This window comes from Oncorhynchus nerka, linkage group LG2 (genome assembly GCF_034236695.1).
Source record: "Oncorhynchus nerka isolate Pitt River linkage group LG2, Oner_Uvic_2.0, whole genome shotgun sequence".
NCBI classification, from domain to species: Eukaryota; Metazoa; Chordata; class Actinopteri; order Salmoniformes; family Salmonidae; genus Oncorhynchus; species Oncorhynchus nerka.
The window spans coordinates 45045395-45069469 of NC_088397.1; the positions used below are offsets into that span (position 1 = coordinate 45045395).

Here is a 24075-nt window from a genome sequence, read left to right on the forward strand (position 1 = left end):
GCGAGTTCCTTTGTTGATAGCGAGTCTATTTGTTTTTCTGGTCTCTTCCATCAATGTGTTTTAAGGACGGTCGAGATGGAGAGCCGTTAAAATATGACGGTTTTAATAACATGGTTATGTATAACCATTGTGTTTAATAGGAAATATATTGTTACATTCCAACCTGAAATTCCTCTACCATTGAACAGTCTTGTGCTTAGTCTAATATTGTTGCTATGGTGACTGCTCCTAGGGCTTCACAAGGCAGAGGAGAGGAAGCCCTGTCGTCACTCCTGGAGAGTCTCCCTATCTCCTCACATCTAGGATATTAGAGGTAAAGTCAAAGCACAGTGACACAGCACTTTGCATTTCTTTCTAGAGACCAATGCATTTTTACAGTGTCCAGTAACAACACTAAAGCAGTTTATTGAAACAGGCCTTGTAATACCATAAGGATTTGTCTGACTTTGTTGGCTGGGACATTTTGGGGGGGCAATGACAATGTTAGAAATTGAAACAGTTTTGCAACGGTGGTATTCATACTTAGCAATGAAGGTAATATGAGTCTTCTTTCCCCTTTACATGATTGATGAATTTATTTATACATTTTCCGTAACCTCTGGTATCCTTGGTCCTGTTTGAGCTCCTTCAAATGATCGGAGAGTGGATCGTCGTTATACATACAGCCAAAGAGCTAAGCACAGTATACAATAAATATTTTATACTAAAACCTGTTCTTTAATGACTGGCTTGGTATTTAGATCCATTGAGAGAAAAGTGTGTATGTGTACACTCCTCATGATATGATTGGTGGGCTTCCCTTTGTCTTGACTCAAAGCGTTGAACGCAGAGTCATGATTCAGAAGAGTGAACTTTATAAATATCTCCTCTGAAGAGTAGATGGATGCTTTGCAGTTTGCACCCAGAGTAATAACAGCACTATGTCTGAAGCATGCTATTACTGATGCCATATAATGTACATTTTTATAACAGTTTTAGGGCTAAGACAACATGAAAAAGTTTTTTTTTTCCCCCAGATATAAACAATCATCAATACAGTTGGTGAAGTTAGTACTACCATAAAAGTACTCTCCCCAGAATGTACTGCATCCCCTATATCATTATAGCTTTTAGCAGAAGTTCTTATCCAGAGTGACATACAGGAGGAGCAATTAGGGTTAAGTGCCTTGCTCAAGGGCACGTCAACAGACTTTTCACCTAGCCTCCTGGGGGATTTGAACCAGCAACCATTCAGGTTATTGGCCCAACACTCCGCTAGGCTACCTGCCGCCCCATCAGCATCACTCCTTTCTGCATCACAGCATCACTCTTTTCATGTGGCAGATGTCTGCCTGGGAGTGGAAGGAGTATGCTCGGGGTCTTCTCTCCTCCTCTGCATGAGCATGACACAAACATGCACACCCACATAACGTCTGCCTGCAGCCAGAGCCCCTACCGAGCCACAGAGAACAAGGGGGCATTGGCTTCATTTTGTGCAACTAATCTATGATATGGATGACGTGTGTGTGTGTGTGTGTGTGTGTGTGTGTGTGTGGTTTGTGTGTGTGTGTGGCTGTATGAAGGGGGTTGTTCCTCATTCCTGGCAATAGAGAGAGTGCCTCTCCTGAGAAGTGTCTCTCAGCACTCCGATGCCAAGGGTTCTAGAGTGCAGTCAGCCAGGCGTACAGTACCAGCTGAGACTATCTACATTTTACAGCTGGGTATCGGCTCAAGCGTACATGTATTCAGTACTGTACATGCTGCACACATTCCCACCGACACACACACTGTCACACACTTTCACAGTCACACGCGCGTGCGCACACACACACACACATGCGCACGCACACACACACACACACACACACACACACACACACACACACACACACACACACACACACACACACACACACACACACACACACACACACACACACGTTACATAGATATAATGTATGTAATGTATGTGCGGGGTTGACTAAATAGAAATGGAATCACATGAATCATTTAGGAATCTTGGGAGATGCACTGAACTGCAGCAAGAGGTTTTCCACATGGGCAGTAATGGTGAGATTTACTGACAAGTGATTCATTGCTAGGATAACTCACAGACAAGTTTTAATTTACCCAACTATACCCCAAAAAAAGGAATTGGGGAGAAGCGAAGAGTGCACCATGTTTCGAGAAAGAAGTCAGAGAGAACAACGCCACTCAAGCACTTCTGATCAAGCCACCTGGAACAACCTGCAGCTGTGACGTTATTTGGCCACTGCTTTCTGAAGAGTAGTTCATCTGGTGACTTCCCCCATGCCGTTATTGTCGTTGTTGGTGAAGAAGATAAAATGTTGGAAAGAGGGGATGAGAGTGTAGAATGGGAAGAGAGAGGAGGAGGGAAGGGGGAAAAAAAGAGGAGGGATGCGGTGGAGGCTGCTGAGGGGAGGACGGCTCATAATAATGGCTGGTACAGAGCGGGTGGAATGGCATCAAAAACATGGAAACCATGTGTTTGGATGTATTTGATACCATTCCGCAAGTTCCGCTCCAGCCTTTACCACAAGGTCGACCTCCCCGATTAAGGTGCCAGTGGAGGAATGCAATAATATGTGTGTGTGTGTTTGCGCGCGTGTGAGTGTGTTAAATACATTTTCTCAAAGAGGTGAACAATCCCAATTTGTGACCCTGAAATTATTTTCACTTAAGCGACAACATGCAAACGCTGTCTGATTTGCAGACACATTTATGTGCTTACATTTTGTCCTGGGACAACGACAACACACCATGAATACATGGTGATGCTACAAAACATGACCTCAGCCCTCTACTCCACTGGGGGTAGCTATAGACCAAACACAGGCCTGCTGAAGACTAGGGAGATACATAACGGCAACATACACAGTGTGTCCTCTTGTACGGGTCTCTCTGGGATCTTATTCCAGGACTAAGACACTAGGGAAGAGACAGAGTGCAGCACATGCTCCTTTCCCCCAGGCAGTCCATTGGAGGGAAGGTGAGGTCTCAGATGAAGGCACTGTGTCCGTGGCACCTTGCCTCTGGCGTCTCTCTCCGGGCCAGTACAGTACCGTGTGTATGTGTGGAAGGTTTGTGTTGGTGGAGGGTTGTGATGGTGGAGCTTGAATCCCATAGTGATGTGTCAGGGCAATCCTCCTGTAGGCCTTTGGAGGTAAGAGATTGAGACACTGACATTAAAGTCTATTATGGGCCAGTCAAAATACTTTGGGCGAAACTCAGGCAGTTTTTATGAATGTACAGTATGTCCAAGACGATAAGCTCTCTCATTCGCTAACGTCATAATCCACCACATTACATAAGGAAGAAAAATATAGAGATAAATTACCTCCAGAGTAGAGGTGTTTTACTGGCGCATTGTCGGTTGGATGATGGTTGTTGGCGGGTTGAGATGGGGCGATGAAAATTTCCATCCTGTGAAAAAGGGGAAATTACATGTGAATTTAGGATTCTGTCGAATCATACATCCTTACATATACTGCCGTTATCAGTTTATTCATCTTTGATTGAATTGTGCATGTTTGATATGGGAGTAAAAGGGTCTAGACTATCATAATGTGGAACATAACAATGAATGATCCTCTCTGTCCTACATAAGTTCTCTCACTTGAGGGCAGTACTGAGCATTGTTTTGTTAATGGCCTTTCAAGTAGTGGTGGGTAAATTTATAAGGACATAAAAAGAGATCTGTGAAGCTAATTCTGCTCGAGCCCATTTTAACAACCAATTAATTAGGCTACTACAATTTTCTCACTTTCAAATGTCAAATGGTTTCTCAACTAGGATGAAGTCTTTTTTTACAGAGATAGTCAGGCCCTATTATGTCCATTTAGATTTAAACTAAATCTAAATTGTGCGTAACTGATTAAATCTAGGTGAATTGGGTCTGATCAGCCTTGATGGAAGGGCACGGTGCACCATGGCTGGTGATGGCTATGATTCATCGTAACAGCTGCTCTTACTGCGGGATGGAGAGGGAGACTGCAGAGCAGAACAGGGACAATACCCCGCGGGAGTACGGTGCCAGCCCTACAGCCCCCAGACGGTGAGAGTGAAAAAGAAAATGAATATGTTGTTTACGTTATTTTGTTGACATTACATTGTGCATGTACTGTCCTTCTCACATTTTGACTTTCAAAAGACGTGACCTAATTATCAGGATTAATTATGATTCGGTATAATTAGGCTACTCATCTTCATTGTTGTTATAAGTGATTAGTTAACAGAGATTGACAATAATAACAATTCATGTATTTCTTTATTTGTTCATGTGTTATTACATTCGTCATTTTCTCATTTTTATGTATTTGCCATGGCACATTTGTTTCTATGTATGTTGTCTATGTCCACTGCCGCCTCCTTTTCTTGGCCTTTAAGCCTATATGGCCTTTCTGTTTGTTGTGAGAGGAACAGTAAACAGTGGATTCAGGACATAATATTGTATATCATTAAAATCACTACAAACCAGTGAAATATCCCTTTAGGAATATTAAATATACTTTTTAATTGTTTGAAAATAAAATATAGAATGGGGATGCAAATACTGACCAAAACCAGGTATGAATTGTGTTTTGGCATATTTCTGCTAATATTTTGCAAAGATTATCTATTTTGAAAACCTGGCTAAATTGGATGTGTAATCTGTATAATCATAAGCATTTTGGAATTATCATTATTGAAAGAGTTGTGGCAATGTCAGACATTTACATTTGAGTCATTTATCAGAAACTCTTATCCAGAGCGACTTGCTCAAAGGCACATCGATAGATTTTCCCCCTAGTTGGCTCTGGAATTTGAACCAGCGACATTTCTGTTATTGGCCCAATGCTCTTAACAGCTAGGCAATGTGCATCCAATTAAATCCAATGGAGCCTGTTGGCGGCCATCTTGGAAAATGTGTACCCTGTGGTTAGATCAGCAATAGCTAGGCATCATTGTTTAGACTTTTCCTAGCTTTGTGTTAAGTTTGGTGTGCCTGTTATGAAGACATTTTGGGGTACCTCTTTGCTGGACGTAATGCATTCCTATAGGATTTCATATAGGATGCAATTGAAGGGGCAGGTTTCGCATCACATTTCTTGATAACACAATTTATAGAATCATATTGCATATCATTTTCATCAATAGACATCAGTAAATGCTGCTAAAACATATTCTAAGTGTTTTAATGTAATACATTTGAAATGGCTACAAAACTCAACAATTCAGACAGCTATTTCTGGCATTTCTTCTACCACTATTCTGGTCATATTTGGCTAAATACATAAAACTGACATACTTGGGCCATCATGTTGTCTTATCCTCATTGTAACACACATTTTAAGCCATTATTGTGCATATTACACCAATTATGCATTCAGTTATCGCCATGAAAAATCAATGCAGTCCCTCCCCATTGAAATGTGTTACGATAAACTATGAGTGGTGGGTAGAATCAGGCGCAGAGAGCAGGGTTCCTTCGTTTATCACAAATTTATTCACCGGTGCAACCAAAAATGAATGACGCCAACACACAAGGCGTAAATAGTTGCCAGTCCAAAAACAACAGGACAAAAATAGACCGGATAAATAAAGAACACGAAAAGCAATAACCCATCAAACACAGAGTAACAATAAACAAGCCCGCACAAAACCCCAGCAGGCCTAGTGCCCTTAAATACCCTACAAACAAACCCTAATACAAAACAGGTGTACCCAATTAACCAATAACAAACACAAACGGAAAAAGAATCGATGGCAGCTAATAGGCCGGTGACGACGACCGCCGAGCCCCGCCCGAACAGGAAGAGGCACCCTCTTCAGCGAGGTTCGTGACAGTACCCCCCCTGACGCGCGGCACCCGCAGCGCGCCGACCCGGCCTCGAGGACGACCCGGAGGACGAGGCGCGGGCGATCCGGGTGAAGGCGGTGGAAATCCCTCAAGAGGGAAGGATCTAAAATGTCCCTCCCGGTACCCAGCACCTCTCCTCCGGACCGTACCCCTCCCAGTCCACGAGGTACTGCAGGCCCCCACCCGGCGTCTCGAGTCCAGAATAGCTCGTACTGTGTACGCCGGGGACCCCTCGATGTCCAGAGGGAGTGGAGGGACCTCCGGCACCTCATTGTCTTCTAGGGGACCAGCTACCACCGGCCTGAGGAGAGACACATGAAACGAGGGGTTAATGCGATAATAAGAGGGAAGTTGCAATCTATAACAAACCTCGTTTATCCTCCTCAGGACTTTAAATGGCCCCACACACTGCGGCCCCAGCTTCCGGCAGGGCAGGCGGAGGGGCAGGTTTCGGGTCGAGAGCCAGACCCTGTCCCCTGGTGCGAACACCGGTGCCTCACTGCGGTGGCGGTCAGCGACACTCTTCTGCCGTTCACTGGCCTGCCTGAGAGAAGCCTGGACTGCCTGCCAGGTCTCTCTAGAGCGCTGTACCCACTCCTCCACCGCAGGAGCCTCGGTCTGACTCTGATGCCACGGAGCCAGGACCGGCTGGTAGCCCAGTACGCATTCAAATGGCGACATATTTGTGGACGAATGCCGAAGAGAGTTCTGGGCCAATTCTGCCCACGGGACGTACCTCGCCCATTCTCCTGGCCGATCCTGGAAATACGACCTCAGAAACCTACCCACTTCCTGGTTTAATCTCTCCACCTGCCCATTACTTTCGGGGTGATAACCAGAGGTAAGGCTGACCGAGATCCCCAGACGCTCCATAAACGCCTTCCAAACCCGGGACGTGAACTGGGGACCCCGATCGGAGACTATATCCTCTGGAACCCCATAGTGCCGGAAGACGTGGGTAAATAGAGCCTCTGCAGTCTGTAGGGCCGTGGGAAGACCAGGCAATGGGAGGAGACGGCAGGACTTAGAGAACCGATCCACAACGACCAGAACGGTAGTGTTTCCCTGAGATGGAGGAAGATCAGTAAGAAAATCCACCGAGAGATGGGACCATGGCCGTTGTGGAACCGGGAGGGGCTGTAACTTCCCTCTAGGAAGGTGCCTAGGAGCCTTACTCTGGGCGCATACCGAACAGGAGGAGACATAGATCCTCACATCCCTAGCTAAAGTAGGCCACCAGTATTTCCCCCTAAGACCTCGCACCGTCCTATCAATCCCGGATGACCCGCAGACGGTAGTGTGTGAGCCCACCGAATCAATTTATCACGGACACCAAGCGGTACGTAACTTTTACCAGTCGGACACTGTATAGGCGCAGGTTCAACCCTCAACGCCCGCTCGATGTCCGCGTCCACCTCCCATACCACTGGGGCCACCAGCCGAGAGGCTGGAAGGATGGGAGTGGGTTCGATGGACCGGTCCTCGGTGTCATAGAGACGGGACAGTGCGTCGGCCTTAGTGTTGAGGGAACCTGGTCTGTAAGAGATTGTAAATCTAAAACGTGTAAAAAACATGGCCCACCTAGCCTGACGCGGATTCAGTCTCCTCGCTTCTCGAATATACTCCAGATTACGGTGGTCAGTCCAGATGAGAAAAGGGTGTTTAGCCCCCTCTAGCCAGTGTCTCCACACCTTCAGGGCTTTTACCATAGCTAGTAACTCTCTCCATGGATGAACTTATAGACATGTCTATTCGATTGGACAACCTGCTGGCTGCCCGCGGGCGTTCGGAAGGGGTCCTGTTAATTCCACCCTCCAGCTCTCCCACTCCCACTCTGATGGAGTTGGGAGGAGCTGCATCTAGGGGAACCAGAGGGGGCTCCTCCTGCTCCTATTGTCAGGGGGGGGGTTGTGTCTCTGCAAGCTAGCTCCCGGCGGACGTCCTCCCGAAGACTACACCGGTAATGATCCATCAGGGCCCTGTCATTCCACCCAGCACCAGCAGCTAGGGTCCTAAACTCCAACGCGAAGTCCTGCGCACTCCTCATCTCCTGTCTGAGGTGGAACAGTTGCTCACCCGCCGCTTTCCCCTCTGGTGGATGATCGAACACAGCTCTGAAACGGCGGGTGAACTCCAGGTAGTTGTCCCGAGCCGAGTCTGGACTGTTCCAGACCGCGTTAGCCCAGTCCAGGGCCCTGCCCGTTAAACAGGAGACGAGGAGGCTCACACTCTCCTCACCCGAGGGAGCCGGACGCACGGTAGCCAGGTAGAGCTCTAGCTGGAGCAAAAATCCCTGGCACCCAGCCGCTGCTCCCTCGTACTCCCTCGGGGGAGTGAGACGCAGTGCGCCGGACCCAGAGGACGATGTAGATGGTGTCGGTAGTGGGAGAGCTGAGATAGGCGTCGGTAAACCACTCCTTTCCCATCGTTCCATCCTCTCCATCATCTGATCCATCGCCGTACCAATCCGATGGAGGACAGCTGTGTGGTGATGGACGCGCTCCTCAATAGTGGGGAGAGGGGTGTTCGCTGCTCCTGCTGATTCCATTTCTTCGGTGCGGGCTTCTGTTACGATAAACTATGAGTGGTGGGTAGAATCAGGCGCAGAGAGCAGGGTTCCTTCGTTTATCACAAATTTATTCACCGGTGCAACCAAAAATGAATGACGCCAACACACAAGGCGTAAATAGTTGCCAGTCCAAAAACAACAGGACAAAAATAGACCGGATAAATAAAGAACACGAAAAGCAATAACCCATCAAACACAGAGTAACAATAAACAAGCCCGCACAAAAACCCAGCAGGCCTAGTGCCCTTAAATACCCTACAAACAAACCCTAATACAAAACAGGTGTACCCAATTAACCAATAACAAACACAAACGGAAAAAGAATCGATGGCAGCTAATAGGCCGGTGACGACGACCGCCGAGCCCCGCCCGAACAGGAAGAGGCACCCTCTTCAGCGAGGTTCGTGACAAAATGAATGGTGGCCATCTTGAAAATAGGCTGCTGGGACTGAAATCTATAATGACAACAACAACAAAAATCCCAATGGGTCTCCTTGTTCTGTGTGAAATGTGATGTAGTTATCATCTAGGGTGCCATGTGATAATAGAGCACATCTAAATACTGACCTTCCTGTCTCGATGTACCCAAAAATGCTTACATGTATGACCTTTGATCCCCCAAGGTGGGCCCATAGAGATGTCATTACCATTTCAATTGTTTCATACCTTAATTGGTGTTGTATTATGAAGTTAATAATACTGTCTATCAATTACATTAGTATGAAAAGATTGTTCCATGATAATACAAAATGACATTTCATTCCCCCCAGCCTGTTGGCCCAACTAACCGCATAACGTATAATGCAGTGCTAACCAGATTTAGCTATCGCCGATACGTGGGTATCAGATCAAAATAGAACCTACAGACATGGACCTTAATGAAATGCATCATTAGACTTTGCCACCCCTAAGTGGAATGAAAATTAAATGTGTTTCTCTGGCCCATGGATTACTAGTAATGAGAAGGAATGGTAATGAACGACTCAGGACTGCAAGATTTCAGATAATAAAATGTGGCTATAACATAGTAATATTTTGAACAGGCAGTCGAAGTAGACCTATAATGATATTATTGCTGCTCTTTGGTGTTAGGTTTATGTTGATCCTCTTTTTGCATGCAATAACACAACCAAAAACATGTTTATTAATTGAATGCATAATTGATTGTGTCTCATCAATTTGTTGTCTCGGATTTAGGCCACACAAAAACTTTGAAACCATTCTATAAAGTCGATTGTTATGTAAATGCTTGTTTCATTTTTTTATTTATTTTATTTATCCGTTATTTTACCAGGTAAGTTGACTGAGAACACGTTCTCATTTGCAGCAACGACCTGGGGAATAGTTACAGGGGAGAGGAGGGGGATGAATGAGCCAATTGTAAACTGGGGATTATTAGGTGACCGTGATGGTTTGAGGGCCAGATTGGGAATTTAGCCAGGACACCGGTCTATGGGTCAACCTATTTATCACATTAAGGCTCAAGGAGGACTCTTTGCTCTCTCCTTCAAGGCGGGCTGGTAATCCATCTGTGGAATCGCAACGCAGAGGTGGCACCAGAGGTCCCAGAGTGGTGTGGTGAAGAAAAAAAAAAGTTTCTGGGGGCCATCGTTTTTCCTGATCTGGTAACTTAACAAGGTAAAACTCCGCACCTTATATGGTATGACGTATATAGGCTATATATAGGATATGATGGGACCAGAGCTTTTCTAATCAGGTCACAAAAAACTCCTGGAAATACACCTGGCCTTGGGGAGGAGGAAAACTCTGTCAAACTACAGAAACCCTGTACTTGTTCATATTCATTATATTTTAAAGAAGGACTAGGGGGGGGGGGGGGGTCCTATACACAGACACAGAGACAGCAACATGATTGGACAATAAAACTGACAGGGCCGCGCTTACTTCATGCAGGTTTTCTACGACGGGTTGATCAAAACAAGCATTGTTAGTTACCACTAAGCCATACTAAAAAAAAATCAGTTTAGCACGGGTAAGCCTATGATGCAAACATTTTGTTTTCTGTTCCATCAGACTAATCCCTGTGCATCCAGTGTCCCATCAGCTCACCCAGACAGTTGATTAACTTGATCTCCACTGTTAAAAAGCATCTAGATATTATTTCACCTTGCTTCTAGCCTAACACTTGGTTGGCAACAACAGCGGTTTATACAAACATTGCTCGCTGTCTCTCGAAATGTGCAACATTGCTTCCAATATTGAAATCCGATCTCCACTGTCCAAAAGAGAGTTAACGTTTCAGGACAAGACAGACAACTTTTCTCAACCAGTTGAAGTCATGAATCAGCATAATTGTTCTGTCAATGTATACAAGCATTTTTTTAAAATAGAAAAACAGGTCAAACAAAATAAAATGCAGCTATTCTAGCTTGGCTAGTTAGCAAGTATGTGTGTCCCGTGTTGGGCTGTGTGGCTCAGATGGTAGAGCATGGTGCTTGCAACACCAGGGTTGTGGGTTTGATTCCCACGGAGAAGTATACAAATGTCTGCAACTCACTACTGTAAGTCGCTCTGGATAAGAGCGTCTGCTAAATGCCTAAAATCTACATGATAATAGTGTTGCACGGAACATTTAGAATGACTGGGTCGAGTCCATAGATATAGAACAAAAAGACTGGGTCATGTCTCTGGCAACCTAACCGATAGAATGAATGGCCAGCTGGCTTGGCTAGCAACCATAGATGTATTTCTGATGAATGGAAGCATCAACTTTTGGTAGCTGAATAATAGACAACTTTCTAAGTAGAATTTGCACTCATTCAGTTCTGTATGGTCCTGCCTGACAAAAATACATTTTGTGTTTTTAACCTCTTTTGCAAGTAAAATATTTTTACACAACCATCCATTTCATAAATGGGAGACATACTGTAAGATATGTGAAAAAAGTGTGGTTGTGTTTTGTTCTACCTCGGATAGGTAGGGGTATCTCAAAAACGAAAGCCCTTTTTGAGGATTGGCCAAATAAACGAAAATGTATTTATAAAACTTGTTGAACATCAGCAGATGTCACAAAGTGTTTATTCAGAAACCCAGCCTAAAAAACCCAAACAGCAAGCAATGTTAATGTAGAGGCACGGTGGCTAGGAAAAACTCCCATAGTAGGCATCGGCTGTTGTTAGTAGCCTACAGTTGATCAGACTCAAAAATAGTCTTGTTTCATTGCAAAACTGCAGCATCACTCCGATGTGAAGGACAGAGAAAATGTACACGAGTTGACAAATTATGAGGCAAATCAGTTAAAAACAACAACACTTGGACCCTTCGATATATCGTCGATATATCTTATCAAACTAAATCAAAAGAACTGTGGCGCAAGTCACCTTGCCACACGTTTTCCGGCGGTCATGTCGCAAAGTGATAACATTAAAGGAGGACTGCACTTCCTGATTTGGCTTCGTTTTAGATTTGGTTCATTTAGAAATGCTAGCGACCGTGACTGAATTTAAACAGGTTCGGGGTGTGGTTTGATGTGAGTGTCTTGTATGTGTTCGCAGGTGGGAAGAGTTAAACAAATTATTTAGGCAATTAGCTTCAGCAGGCTGGTGTGCAACTGTGGCAAAATTGGTTTGACTTTGGATAACCTATCTCTGGGGATAGTTAGGGACCGTCAATATATAACACAATGTAAAAGGGACAATATTTTCATGTTGCCCATCTTTTAGTTGTCTCATTCAATGCTTTCAATAGATGTATATGAATTTCTACAATTTCATTGGTTTGAGGTTTTTAAGTCATTGAAATTTGGAGGTATTGACATTTAAAACTATTGTCCCATGTACATTGTGTAATTTACCAATTGTGCCTAAATACCCCCATAGGCCCCATAGGGATATCAAATGTCCAACCAAATTGACCATGGGCATTATGATTATGTGCACTCCAATTGATGATTACTAGCGAGATGATTGTTGCGAGTTGTGGGCATGTGGGTAGGATTAAAATGAACCCAGCCCATGGAAAGCTGTTAGGGTACCCTTCATTCTGTGACCTCGGCCTACCATTTTTTCCTATAATTCAAAAACTCAATTTTGGATGAGACTGACTTTATGACCAAAATCATCCGATTTACACTTTGCAGTCAATTTTGAAAACAGAATAAATGTTACTGACTCATATAGATGACACATGGGCCATTTTCAATTTAGAGGCAGTCGCTCTTACCCAGGAATCTGTAGTCGTCATGGCGACTGCATCACAACTCGGGCTCAGTCGCATCCAGGGGGCGTGACTGCTGTTGTTCATTCTTCTATCCACTCGCACTATGCATTGTGTCCATGTCTTCATCAATGTGCTCACACTATCCTCCATGATGGAAACAGTCTTGAAGTCATGTTTTGTAGGAAAATAAATTCCAAATAGTCCTGATGACAGCCTTTGGATCGAATTTGAATAAGATACATCGATTACCAAGGATTAGTACCACTATCAATTGTAGACTATACAAAATAGTTTAGCCTATGTACTGCGTAATGATACATTTAGATTTTATGCAGGTATTTTATCAAAGGCATTCCACAGTCTTGATCCCTTCCATATCTTTAACAAAAATTGGCATAGGCTATAAACTGTAATGCTAAAAGTAACATTGTAAACATATAACAAATACGTAGCCTAAATTCCCTTTTGTATCAGATCAGAACAATAAGAGCCTAAACAATACTCAGTCTGCTCTCATAGTGCAGTATGTTATGTCCATGATATTTCCAATACGCATAGGTTGCCCATTCAGTCCGGCCATAGCCTATGTTATCATCCGATGAAAATTACATCATACAGACATTGTAGATTATATTGCTATTCATGACAAGAACACTGAACACTGATAACTGAACTTTCCCCCTCAAAAAAACACAACGACAACTCTGTTTAGATTCGGGGGGTAAATATGCAACACTTACAACCTATCGAACTACCGAACATCAACACCTATTTTTGACTGAAGGACGAATCGAACGATCACAGTACGGTTGAACCTGTCTGGTACACTATAGCGGTGCACACTCCACCTGGCAGATACATTATGCACCGACACGTCACGATTAGCCATCATAGAAAAAAATAGTCGTCGCAACTGTATTCTATCTATCGTCATACTCCATATAAAGTAAAAGCGTTTACACATCCGTAAATATCTTTTTGATGTTCACGCAGTTTTGGTTATTCTCATTTGTGAAGTTGGGCTGTTTATACCCACTGTTGATGCCCTCCTCTATATATTCCGATTTGCCCAGAGATGAGGTGCTACGAGTCCTTTTTAGCTCATCTGTGTCTGAGGGTAAGTGCTCGCAGCTGCTGACATGCAAGTACTGTGCGTGCTCTTCTCCATCAGTCTCCCTATGGTAAAAGTAATTGAAGTTCGAGACAATAACTGGCACAGGGAGAGCAATAGTTAACACTCCGGCAATAGCACACAATGACCCAACAATTTTGCCACCAATGGTCACAGGGTGCATGTCTCCATATCCGACAGTAGTCATGGTGACCACAGCCCACCAAAACGCATCTGGGATGCTTGTAAAACTGGATGACGGGTCATCGGCCTCAGCAAAGTAAACAGCACTTGAGAAAAGGATAACTCCAATAAAAAGGAAAAATATCAACAGTCCAAGTTCCCTCATGCTGGCCTTTAGTGTCTGCCCTAAAATCTGTAGCCCCTTAGAGTGCCTGGAGAGCTTGAAAATGCGAAAGACTCTCACGAGCCTTATCACTCTGAGAATGGCCAGGGACATGGCTTGCTGACCGTTACCCTGCTTCTCAGCCAGTTCTGTCCCCAAAGTGATAAAGTAGGGAAATATGGCGACAATGTCGATGATGTTCATTATGTTTTTTGAGAACGTGGATTTGCTGGGGCACGCGAAGAACCTGACCAGCAACTCAAAAGAGAACCATATTATGCAAAGTGTCTCTATCACAAAGAAAGGGTCGGTGAATGGATTTACGTGGTAGGAGGCCGTCCCGTTGACGGTAAGTGCCACAGTGACAGGGTCTCTGTCATCCCGAAACTCAGGCAAGGTCTCCAAACAGAATATAACAATTGAGATTAAAATGACAAGCACGGAGACTATGGCTATTCCCCTAGCTGGCCCAGAGCTTTCCGGGTACTCAAACAAAAGCCAAACCTGCTTTTGGAATTCATTATCTGGTAAAACACGTTCCTCTTCTTTTATGAATCCTTCATCCTCCCGGAATTTTTCCATAGCCTCTTCCCCGAGTTGATAGAAATTGATCTCCTCAGAGAAGATGTCAATGGGCACGTTAACAGGTCTCCTGATGCGCCCTCCCGACTGGTAATAATAGAGAATGGCATCAAAGCTGGGTCGGTTTCTATCGAAAAAATACTCGTTTCTCAATGGGTCAAAGTAACGCATCCTCTTTCTCCGGTCCCCGAGCAACGTTTTGGGAAACTGATTGAAAGTTTTTAGTTGAGTTTCGAATCGCAAACCTGAAATGTTGATAACCACCCTCTCGCAGCCGAGCTCTTGCTCATATCGATCCACGGACAGGTGTCTCGAAAGCGCCATTGACTCCTCCAACATGTTTTCAACTGAAATTACGCCCATCTCCGTCTTTGAGTAACCGTGATCCTTAACGCTGTCGGATGAAGTTGAAGTGGTCATCCACACAGGTGGTATGGAGGGGTCAGACTGCAACGCGCCTCCTCTAGCCAAACCCCCAAAGACCCTTGGAGAACCAGAGCCGACGCTCATGCGACGCGTCTCCCATCCCCTCTCCTCGTCGACTCCGCTCGTTGCCACAGTGAAGTGTTTCCGCCCCACGAAGCACACACTGAGGGTTTATAAACACATATCTATTCCCGCCCATGTCGCACATATGTCTGACACACTCCCACGGTTCACCAAATCCGACCCCAACTTGACATAATCATAGACAAGCAGGCGCGCGCCATCTCACTTTGTTTCCACACCTTGTGTGGAAGCGATAACAGCAAGTTCCCAAAATGTATCGGGTTCCAATGGTTACCTCATTTTATATTTTCCCTGATTGAAAACATTCTTCAAAACCCCTATCATCTCCCTATCATACATGTACATTTCTATTGTCTAATATGATGACAATTTCAATTAAATGACAAAACCGTCTGTCGCAAGGGGTTAAAAGTAATTTCTATGTTAGACTGACTTTTATTTTTTTTAGGTTTGCTTACTGTTCAGCGCCAACAACCATAGCTCTCCATGGTGCTGAAATAAGCGCTCCATTCATATGACTGATTAGTTGGCAAAACAAATAGGCTATTATTAACGTTACCCATGGCCACAAAACATGGCTCAATGATTCATGACCAATCATCATATCAATCTCTTGCACTTGTTGACGTACTCATAACACATAGGAATTATAACCCAATCGCTGCTATTTTATGTCTACATTTCATCATGAGTAATCATTATTCGCTGTTTATGTACATGTGTCAGTAAAACACCATATATACAAAAGTATATCGCATCCCTTCATATTAGTGGATTCGGCTATTTCAGCCACACCCGCTGCTGACGGGTCTATAAAATCGAGCACACCGCCATACAATCTCCATAGACAAACATTGGCATTAGACTTACCTTACAGAAGAGCTCAGTGACTTTCAACGGGGCACTGTCATAGGATGCCACTTTTTCAACAAGTCAGTTCTTCAAATTTCTGCTCTGATAGAGCTGCCCTGGTCAACTGTAAGTGCTGTTATTGTGAAATAGAAACATCTAGGAGCAACAACGGCTCAGCGGTGAAGTGGTAGGCAACAGAAGTTCACAGAATGGGACTGCCGAGTGCTGAAGCGCTTAGTGCGTAAAAATAGTCTGTCCTCAGTTGCAACACTCATTTTCGAGGTCACCATGCGCAAAGCCAAGCATCGGCTGGAGAGGTGTAAAGTTCTCCACCATTGGATACTGGAGCAGTGGAAACGTGTTCTCTGGAGTATGAATCACACTTCATAATCTGGCAGTCAGATGGACAAATCTGGGTTTGGCAGATGCTACCTGTCCAAATGCATAGTTCCAACTGTAAAGTTTGGTGGAGGAGGAGTGATGGTCTGGGGCTGTTTTTCATGGTTTGGGCTAGGCCCCTTAGATCCAGTGAAGGGAAATCTCAATGCTTCAGCATACAATAACATTCTAGACGACTCTGTGCTTCCAACTTTGTGACAACAGTTTGGGGAAGGCCCTTTCCTGTTTCAGCATGGCAATGCCTCTGTGCACAAAGAGAAGTCCATACAGAAATGGTTTGTCAAGATCGGTGTGGAAGAACTTGACTGGCCTGCACAGAGCCCTGACCTCATCCCCATCAAATACCTATGAGAGGAATTGGATTGCCGACTGCAAGCCAGGTCTAATCACCCAATATCAGTGCCCAACCTCATTAATGCTGTCGTGGCTGAATGGAAGCAATGTCCCCCAGCAATGTTCCAACATCTAGTAGAAAGCCTTCCCAGAAGATTGGAGGCTGTTATATCAGCAAAGGGAGGACAAACTCCATATTAATGCCCAAGATTTTGGAATGACATGTTTGACGAGCAGGTGTCCACATACATTTGGTCATGTAGTGTACTATGAAGCCTATTGTCCAGACTGCTGGTATGCAGTAGTAATGAATCAATTGCTAAGATCTGGAGACCGTGGCAACAGTAGATCCATTACCACTGTTCACATTTTATCAGATCACAGCACGCAGACCTCACGCCTTAAAATAGGCCATAAAGTCACTTTTCATCACTATATCACAAGTGCAGTGCTGTCAGTATTCAGTATTCCGAACAGCCTCAAACAAGTGTCTGAACTGAGCTATCAACCTCTGTAGCAGCAGGGGATTGATGAGGAAAATGCAACATCAATGTTCAATCTCAATGGACTACTTATTAATGATGACAAAGGCTCATCAGAGGGAGGGGTTTATGGTCAGCTGCAACACGTTCATCTGTCCAGACAAACAGATCCTCCACGAAATAAGGTATGACCAAGTTCACTCAAACCACAGCAATTCAGGAAAAAAAACTCAGTGTGAAAAAATCTGATTGCTCCTGCACCAGTTCTGCACAGCAACATTTCAAGAGCTATAACTGATTCGAAAATGTTATTATTTATATTGGTGAAACAAAGCAAAAATCTACATTTTCATGAAAGGTTGCATTCTCATAGTGATTGTTTTGAGCGTGCTTTTAAGGCTTTTGGAGTTGGCTGCATTTGAAAAGCTTCTATGGCGCAGCATTTTCCAATAGTAGGGTCAGAACCTCTGGATTTTCTAGTTGTAGAAATATGTTTTTGTCTATTTTGTCTAAATTCAAAAGACATTTGGTGGGTCACAGCCCACAGAAGGTTAATGAAACGCTGCATTATATGCTTTTTGCTTATACAATGAGTGTACAAAACAGTAGGAACACCTTCCTAATAATGAGTTGCACCCCCTTTTGCCCTCAATTTGTCAGGCATAGACTCTACAATATGTTGAAAGCATTCCACAGGAATGCTGGCACATGTTGACTCCAATGCTTCCCACAGTTGTGTCAAGTTGGCTGGATGTCCTTTGGGTGGTAGACCACTCTTGATACACAAGGAAAACGGTTGAGCGTGAAAAATCCAGCAACATTGTAGTTCTTGACACACTCAAACCAATGAGCCTGGCACCTACTACCAAACCCCATTCAAAGGCACTTAAATATTTTGTCTTGCCCATTCCCTCTCTAAATGACACACACACACACACACAATCCATGTCTCAATTGTCTCAAGGCTTAAACAATCCTTCTTTAACCTGTCTCCTCCCCTTCATCTACACTGAAGTGGATTTAATCAATAATCAATAAGGGATCATAGCTATCACCTGAACTCATCTGGTCAGTCTATGACATGGAAAGAGCATGTTTTGTACACTCAGTGTATAACTGTAAGACTAAAACTCTGATGTAATTTATATTTATATTTATATTTATATTTAAGGAAGTTGGAGGCTTTGCCACAAAAAAATAACTAAATCAAAATGTCTAGAGCAATTATCCTGCTGATCGCCCTTCCCCTCCCTCGTAGGATACTGTTTACGTCTCGTTTGGCCTCCATGGAAACAAAACATTAGAAGCTTTCATAGGATGAAAAGTGTTGAGTTGGCGACAGACATGTTACATAATTTCCAATAAAACATTTGTTGGGACAAGGACAGGGGAGACTATTTCCCAAATGTTTCTTAAATGAAATATCATGAAAAGCCCTTTTCAGTTTAGACACAGAGGAAATAGGCTCTTTGTGTTGAATGTGAAGGCCCTTTTCAATCACTTTAGTGTTGGATCAACAAAGTGACAGATACAAAAAAAGAAAAGACCCTGTGTAGAAGAGACACCTTTCATTTAAACATTTTCATGGACATCCTCTTCTGAATAGACCACCATGGTTACTACTATGATAGGATCTCTGTCTTCTCCTCCCTTTCTCTGTCTGTCTGTCTCTGTCTGTCTGTCTGTCTCTGTCTGTCTGTCTGTCTGTCTGTCTGTCTGTCTGTCTGTCTGTCTGTCTGTCTGTCTGTCTGTCTGTCTGTCTGTCTGTCTGTCTGTCTGTCTGTCTGTCTGTCTGTCTGTCTGTCTGTCTGTCTGTCTGTCTGTCTGTCTGTCTGTCTCTCTCTCTCTGTCTGTCTCTCTCTCTGTCTCTCTCCCTCTGTCTCTCTTTCCCTCTTTCTCTAAATGCACATCTTCAGCTAACAGTAAATACAATTTAAATCGGGGAATTACCCAGGGAATTTGTGTAAGCACTAAGCAGTCTGTTTGTCCCTGTAAACAGTGAGGGAGTAACTGTTCTGAACCCTGTCTGACCCACTCGGGATCTGATCTTACACTTTGAGAAACGTCATGTTTTCATGTATCTCTTCATATGCCTTTCCTTTTTTCGGAAGTGGTTCGATGTGTTCAATTAATGGGGACGAAGGGTCATTCATTCAGGAGTTCTGACATCGTTTGATAGGCCCGTTTCATATTCAGACATCATTAATCACACCTGCATAATGTCATTTTGGTGACGGTGTCAGGGGTGTGCATCATCTGCATCTTTGCGTATGACATCCACGTGTTCTTGTGTGTTCGAGAGAGCGAGAGCGAGAGCGAGAGAAAGAGAGAAAGAGAGAGAGAGAGAGAGAAAGAGAGAGAGAGAGAGCATGGAATTCCCCACTGTGTACAACCAATGTGAGATCCAAGATGTCAGTCAGGCTGCAAATCAAGTTGGTTATTTGAACTGTTCCAGTCACAATGTAACGCCACCAAAAGTGATTGATCCTCCCATCTAGAACAGGCCAGGGCAGTGGTTGGACATTTTTTTTCCCAGACATCCCCATGCTCAATTTCACGTACAGTAGTTGCATTAATAGTTACAGTTTTTCTCAGTCGCTTTGGTGCATTTTTCACATCATCCCTAACATGTGCAAAATAATAAGTGCATTTCTCAGAACAATTTGTACAAATTGCAATATACAATAGATATGTTTCTAAAGCTAGTCAGTCACTAAAAATCCTTAGTACATCTCTCAAAAGTAAATATTCATGCCAATGATCATGTCAGTGTCATCAGAATGATAAGTCATTGAGTCATTGTTCACGAACAAGGTCGTCAAAATGTTTAGGCATGTTGTCAATGTAACTGTGTACTTTGACAGTATTACCTGATGTAAACTTAGGCTACAGTTTGGATGACAGCTACTGTATTGAAAATGCACAAGGCTGCACTTCTATGGCATATATCAATTTTAACAGTGCTATTTACTTATTACTGTATGTGGGTTATTGATTGAAAGAGACTGGACAATCCAAGAGGCACAAAGGAAAAAAAACTAAATTAGAAAGAAACACCGGAAACCACCCCTAAGGCACAACTTTGCCCGCAGCACTGTTGTGCTGTCTCTACACATCCAGACGTTCCTGTCTGTCGGCCCACATATTCTCATCCACATCACACCGGATATTTTCCCTTCCAATGCAACGTGGAAAGAATCTTTTGGAATGCCTTATCCATCCTCTGCAGGCGTCTACTGTGATGTCCTCACATGCTGCATCCATTGCAGCCAGCAGGGTGTGTGGCTAACGATCGTACACCTTCCACCTCCATGCTGAAAATAACTCCTCAATTTGCTTAAGGAATGGTGAATAAGGTGGGAGGAATTTTATGAGCATCCTCGGGTGGGTCACAAACCATTGCCTTATGTTTGATCGATGGAAACTCACATTATCACAAACGACCACATACTTTGGAAAATCCTCTCTAAACAGACCCCTCTCATCATCAGGGATGAGAGCCCTGTAGAGAGTCTCTAAAAAGTTGAGTAGATGCTGGGTGTTGTATGGCCCTATAAGGGGGATATGGGTTAGGACACCATGCTCCGAAATAGCAGCACATATGGTGATATTTCCTCCCCGCTGGTCTGGCAAATCCACAGTAGCTCTGTGACCGATGATATTCCGACCCCGTCTTCTGCATGTGGGAGGGTTAACTTGATTCCAACTCCATTATACACTATATCCCAGAACACACAGTTGAATTTGTTTTGGTAAGGAAGAGTGACATAACATGTACATATATTGCATGTTCCTTCCACCTTCCACCAGGCTATGAGGGGTGGCCAGTCCTCTTCTGGCTGTGCCGGGTGGAGATTATAAACCTAGAGAGGAACCAGGCTATGAGGGGTGGCCAGTCCTCTTCTGACTGTGCCGGGTGGAGATTATAAACCTAGAGAGGAACCAGGCTATGAGGGGTGGCCAGTCCTCTTCTGGCTGTGCCAGGTAGAGCCTATGTCCTCTTTTGCCTCTTCCTCTGTTTTGCCTTCCACCATGCATCCTTGCTCCTCTTCTTCCTCCTCCTCTTGGCTGTTGACCCTGTTCATTTCCTGGTCCATCCATTATTGGAAAATTGCAACTCTGTGGTTGATTGTTGGTTGAACTAACACTTTACATTCCTTCATGAGTGAGGGTCAATTTCACCTGCACGATTCATCAATTCACGTTTTTGTACAAAAGGTCTAATAGAAATGTGTAAAACTATGCTTGACAGTTTATGACAAATAGTTCAATAATTTTGCATGTAATGGCTTATGCAAGGAACTAATGCCTAGATGTTTTGAGGGGTAAGACTATTCAACAGAGAACCATCTACTACATTTTGATCAACATGACATGAGCAATTGTTAATGTGGAAAAAAGCTGACACTTGTACATTATCAATTGCAATTTGCTCTAAAGGAATAAGAAATTGCTTTAATGATGTGCACAAGTGACTAGATGATTTGGAATTTGTACAAGTAGTTTCAAGAATTGCACTTTTGATCTAAGAAATGCACCAAAGCGACTGAGAAAAACTGTAATAGGCTTTCATATAAAGTCCCTGCATGCATTTACCACATTCGAAACCCATTCCAACCTACCAATGGGAATTGTTCGGCGTTCTCTAATCTTAGGAGTGAAGAGCACTGGGCTACAACTTACATTTCGGCAGGGAATGTTTATCTTTGGTACGGCTGAAATATAACATGATATTCGAAACTGCTTTGTGCGATTGTCTCACGGCTTAGGACAAGGCCCTGGCATGCCAAAGCACACTGGGAACAACCGTAATAATTCCCTCGGAAACAAAACAGTCTTATCTGCACTGGGGAACAAAGAGAATATGCCACTCCAGTCATGCTTCGACTGCAATACACCAGGCCAGATGACATTTCTTCAATGCGGTTCATGTTTTATCATAGTAATGATGCTTAGGTGCCTCTTTGACTAATGAGAAACAAGTCTTTTTTTGTCCGTCTGCTCCAGCTCGTAAGCACACGGTGGAATCCATAGAGCCAGAGAGAGACCAGGGGCCATCGATATATAAATCCATTGGCTGTGCGTGGAATCACTACACACTACACTGTCTATCTACACCAGGGGTCTCCAGCCTCTGTAGCATGAGAGCTACTTTAAATTTTATTTTATTTTTTCTAGCTTTCAAATAGGCACATTCTTCTCTTCTCCTCTACCCCACAACTCCTCCCAAGGTCCTTAGTGCACTACTTGTACACTATGTTTTCTGTTAATATACCAAGTAAAATAATGTTTAATTAACAACTCTAAAGGGGCCTATATAATCTGTGATCACCCCCCCCCCCCCCAAAATTAAAAAAAAAAATATATTTTTTATATTTTCCTAAATAATGTGTTCTCAGTTTTATTTCTCCTGGTTTCATACTTTTTTTGATTTTCACTCTCAAATGAAGAAAACCTCATAGAGAAATGTGTGCATACCAGTGCTTAAATCACATCAGAATACATTTTGTTTAGGTTTGGAAGAAAACTAACCAATTTCGTTTTTTGAGTGTAATGTGCCATCTAATGGGTCTGTCATGCCATGGTTAAGTACTACTGCTGCTCATTTCATGGCAAAGTTTGCAAATAATAGATACAAATGATACTTACTCATGATATATTTCTGGGATAATGTCAATATTGTATTAATTGCTTGCGGTTTCTGATACTTGTGAGATTTGTTTGTGAGAGTTTGCGGTGGTGAACATTCTATGTACTTTCAGAATTATGCGGTGAGCTACTCATAGGTGGGCAGTAGCTCGCAATCAACCTTTTGGAGACCCCTGATCTATACAATATTGCGGGTGTAACGGTTTTCTAGGTGTGGTGAAGGAGAGTCGGACCAAACCGCAGCGTGTAGATTGCGATCCATGTTTAATAAACAACGTAAACACGAATAAACAATAAACGTAATGAAACCCGAAACAGCCTATACTTGTCAACTAACACAGCGACAGGAACAATCACCCACAAAACCCAACACAAAACAGGCTACCTAAATATGGTTCCCAATCAGAGACAATGACTAACACCTGCCTCTGATTGAGAACCATATCAGGCCAAACATAGAAATAGACAAACCAGACACACAACATAGAATGCCCACCCAGCTCACATCCTGACCAACACTAAAACAAGGAAAACACATACGAACGATGGACAGAACGTGACAGCGGGTCACATAAAATTGTAATTTATTTAAACCAGACTACCATTTGGCAGCGAGAGAGATCCACTAGGGTTCATTTGGATCCAATTAGATCCATGCAGCAGATGTCCACATTCTGCATTGGGGTAAATTGTTCCAATTAGATCTATACAGCAGATGTCTGCAATCTGCATTTCCCCATCACTGGAGTAACTAATTACCTTAACTCATTTGAGTAAACTAATACTATGCGAAAATGATATTGTGTTAAAATAATATGTTGAAAATATATACATCAGTGTAATTAAATGTACATAATCAACTTATACATGATACACAAATTAAACAAATTAATACAATGTTTAATTTCTTATATGAAGGGTACATTTTTTTTTTAATGGAACAATAGGAAACTTAAATTGCGGTCTGGCATCCTCAGTGATGTTTTTTCTTCTTCATTAATTAGGTCTTGCCACCACGGAAATGTGAACAGCAGCTGCTTCCACGGCAACGTGCAAAACAAGCATGACACACATACCAAACGGCCTGGGGGGATAGATTGAAGCTTCTCATCAACTTAGCTATACGCTCTAATATCACAGGTAAATACACACACACACACACACACACACACACACACACACACACACACACACACACACACACACACACACACACACAGCTCA

The 24075-nt window shown here is 43.5% G+C and overlaps 1 protein-coding gene across 1 annotated transcript; it reads right to left on the reverse strand.

Moving 5' to 3' along the window:
• Nucleotides 1–497: 497 nt before the first annotated feature.
• Nucleotides 498–15156, reverse strand: LOC115135908 (potassium voltage-gated channel subfamily A member 3-like). The gene is made up of 3 exons (XM_029671101.2): nt 12591–15156; nt 3338–3423; nt 498–3155 (listed from the first exon to the last, which is right to left on the reverse strand). The coding sequence occupies exon 1, from the start codon at nt 15134–15136 to the stop codon at nt 13544–13546; it is 1593 nt and encodes a 530-aa protein (XP_029526961.1). The 5' UTR covers nt 15137–15156; the 3' UTR covers nt 498–3155; nt 3338–3423; nt 12591–13543.
• Between the last annotated feature and the right edge of the window lie 8919 nt (nt 15157–24075).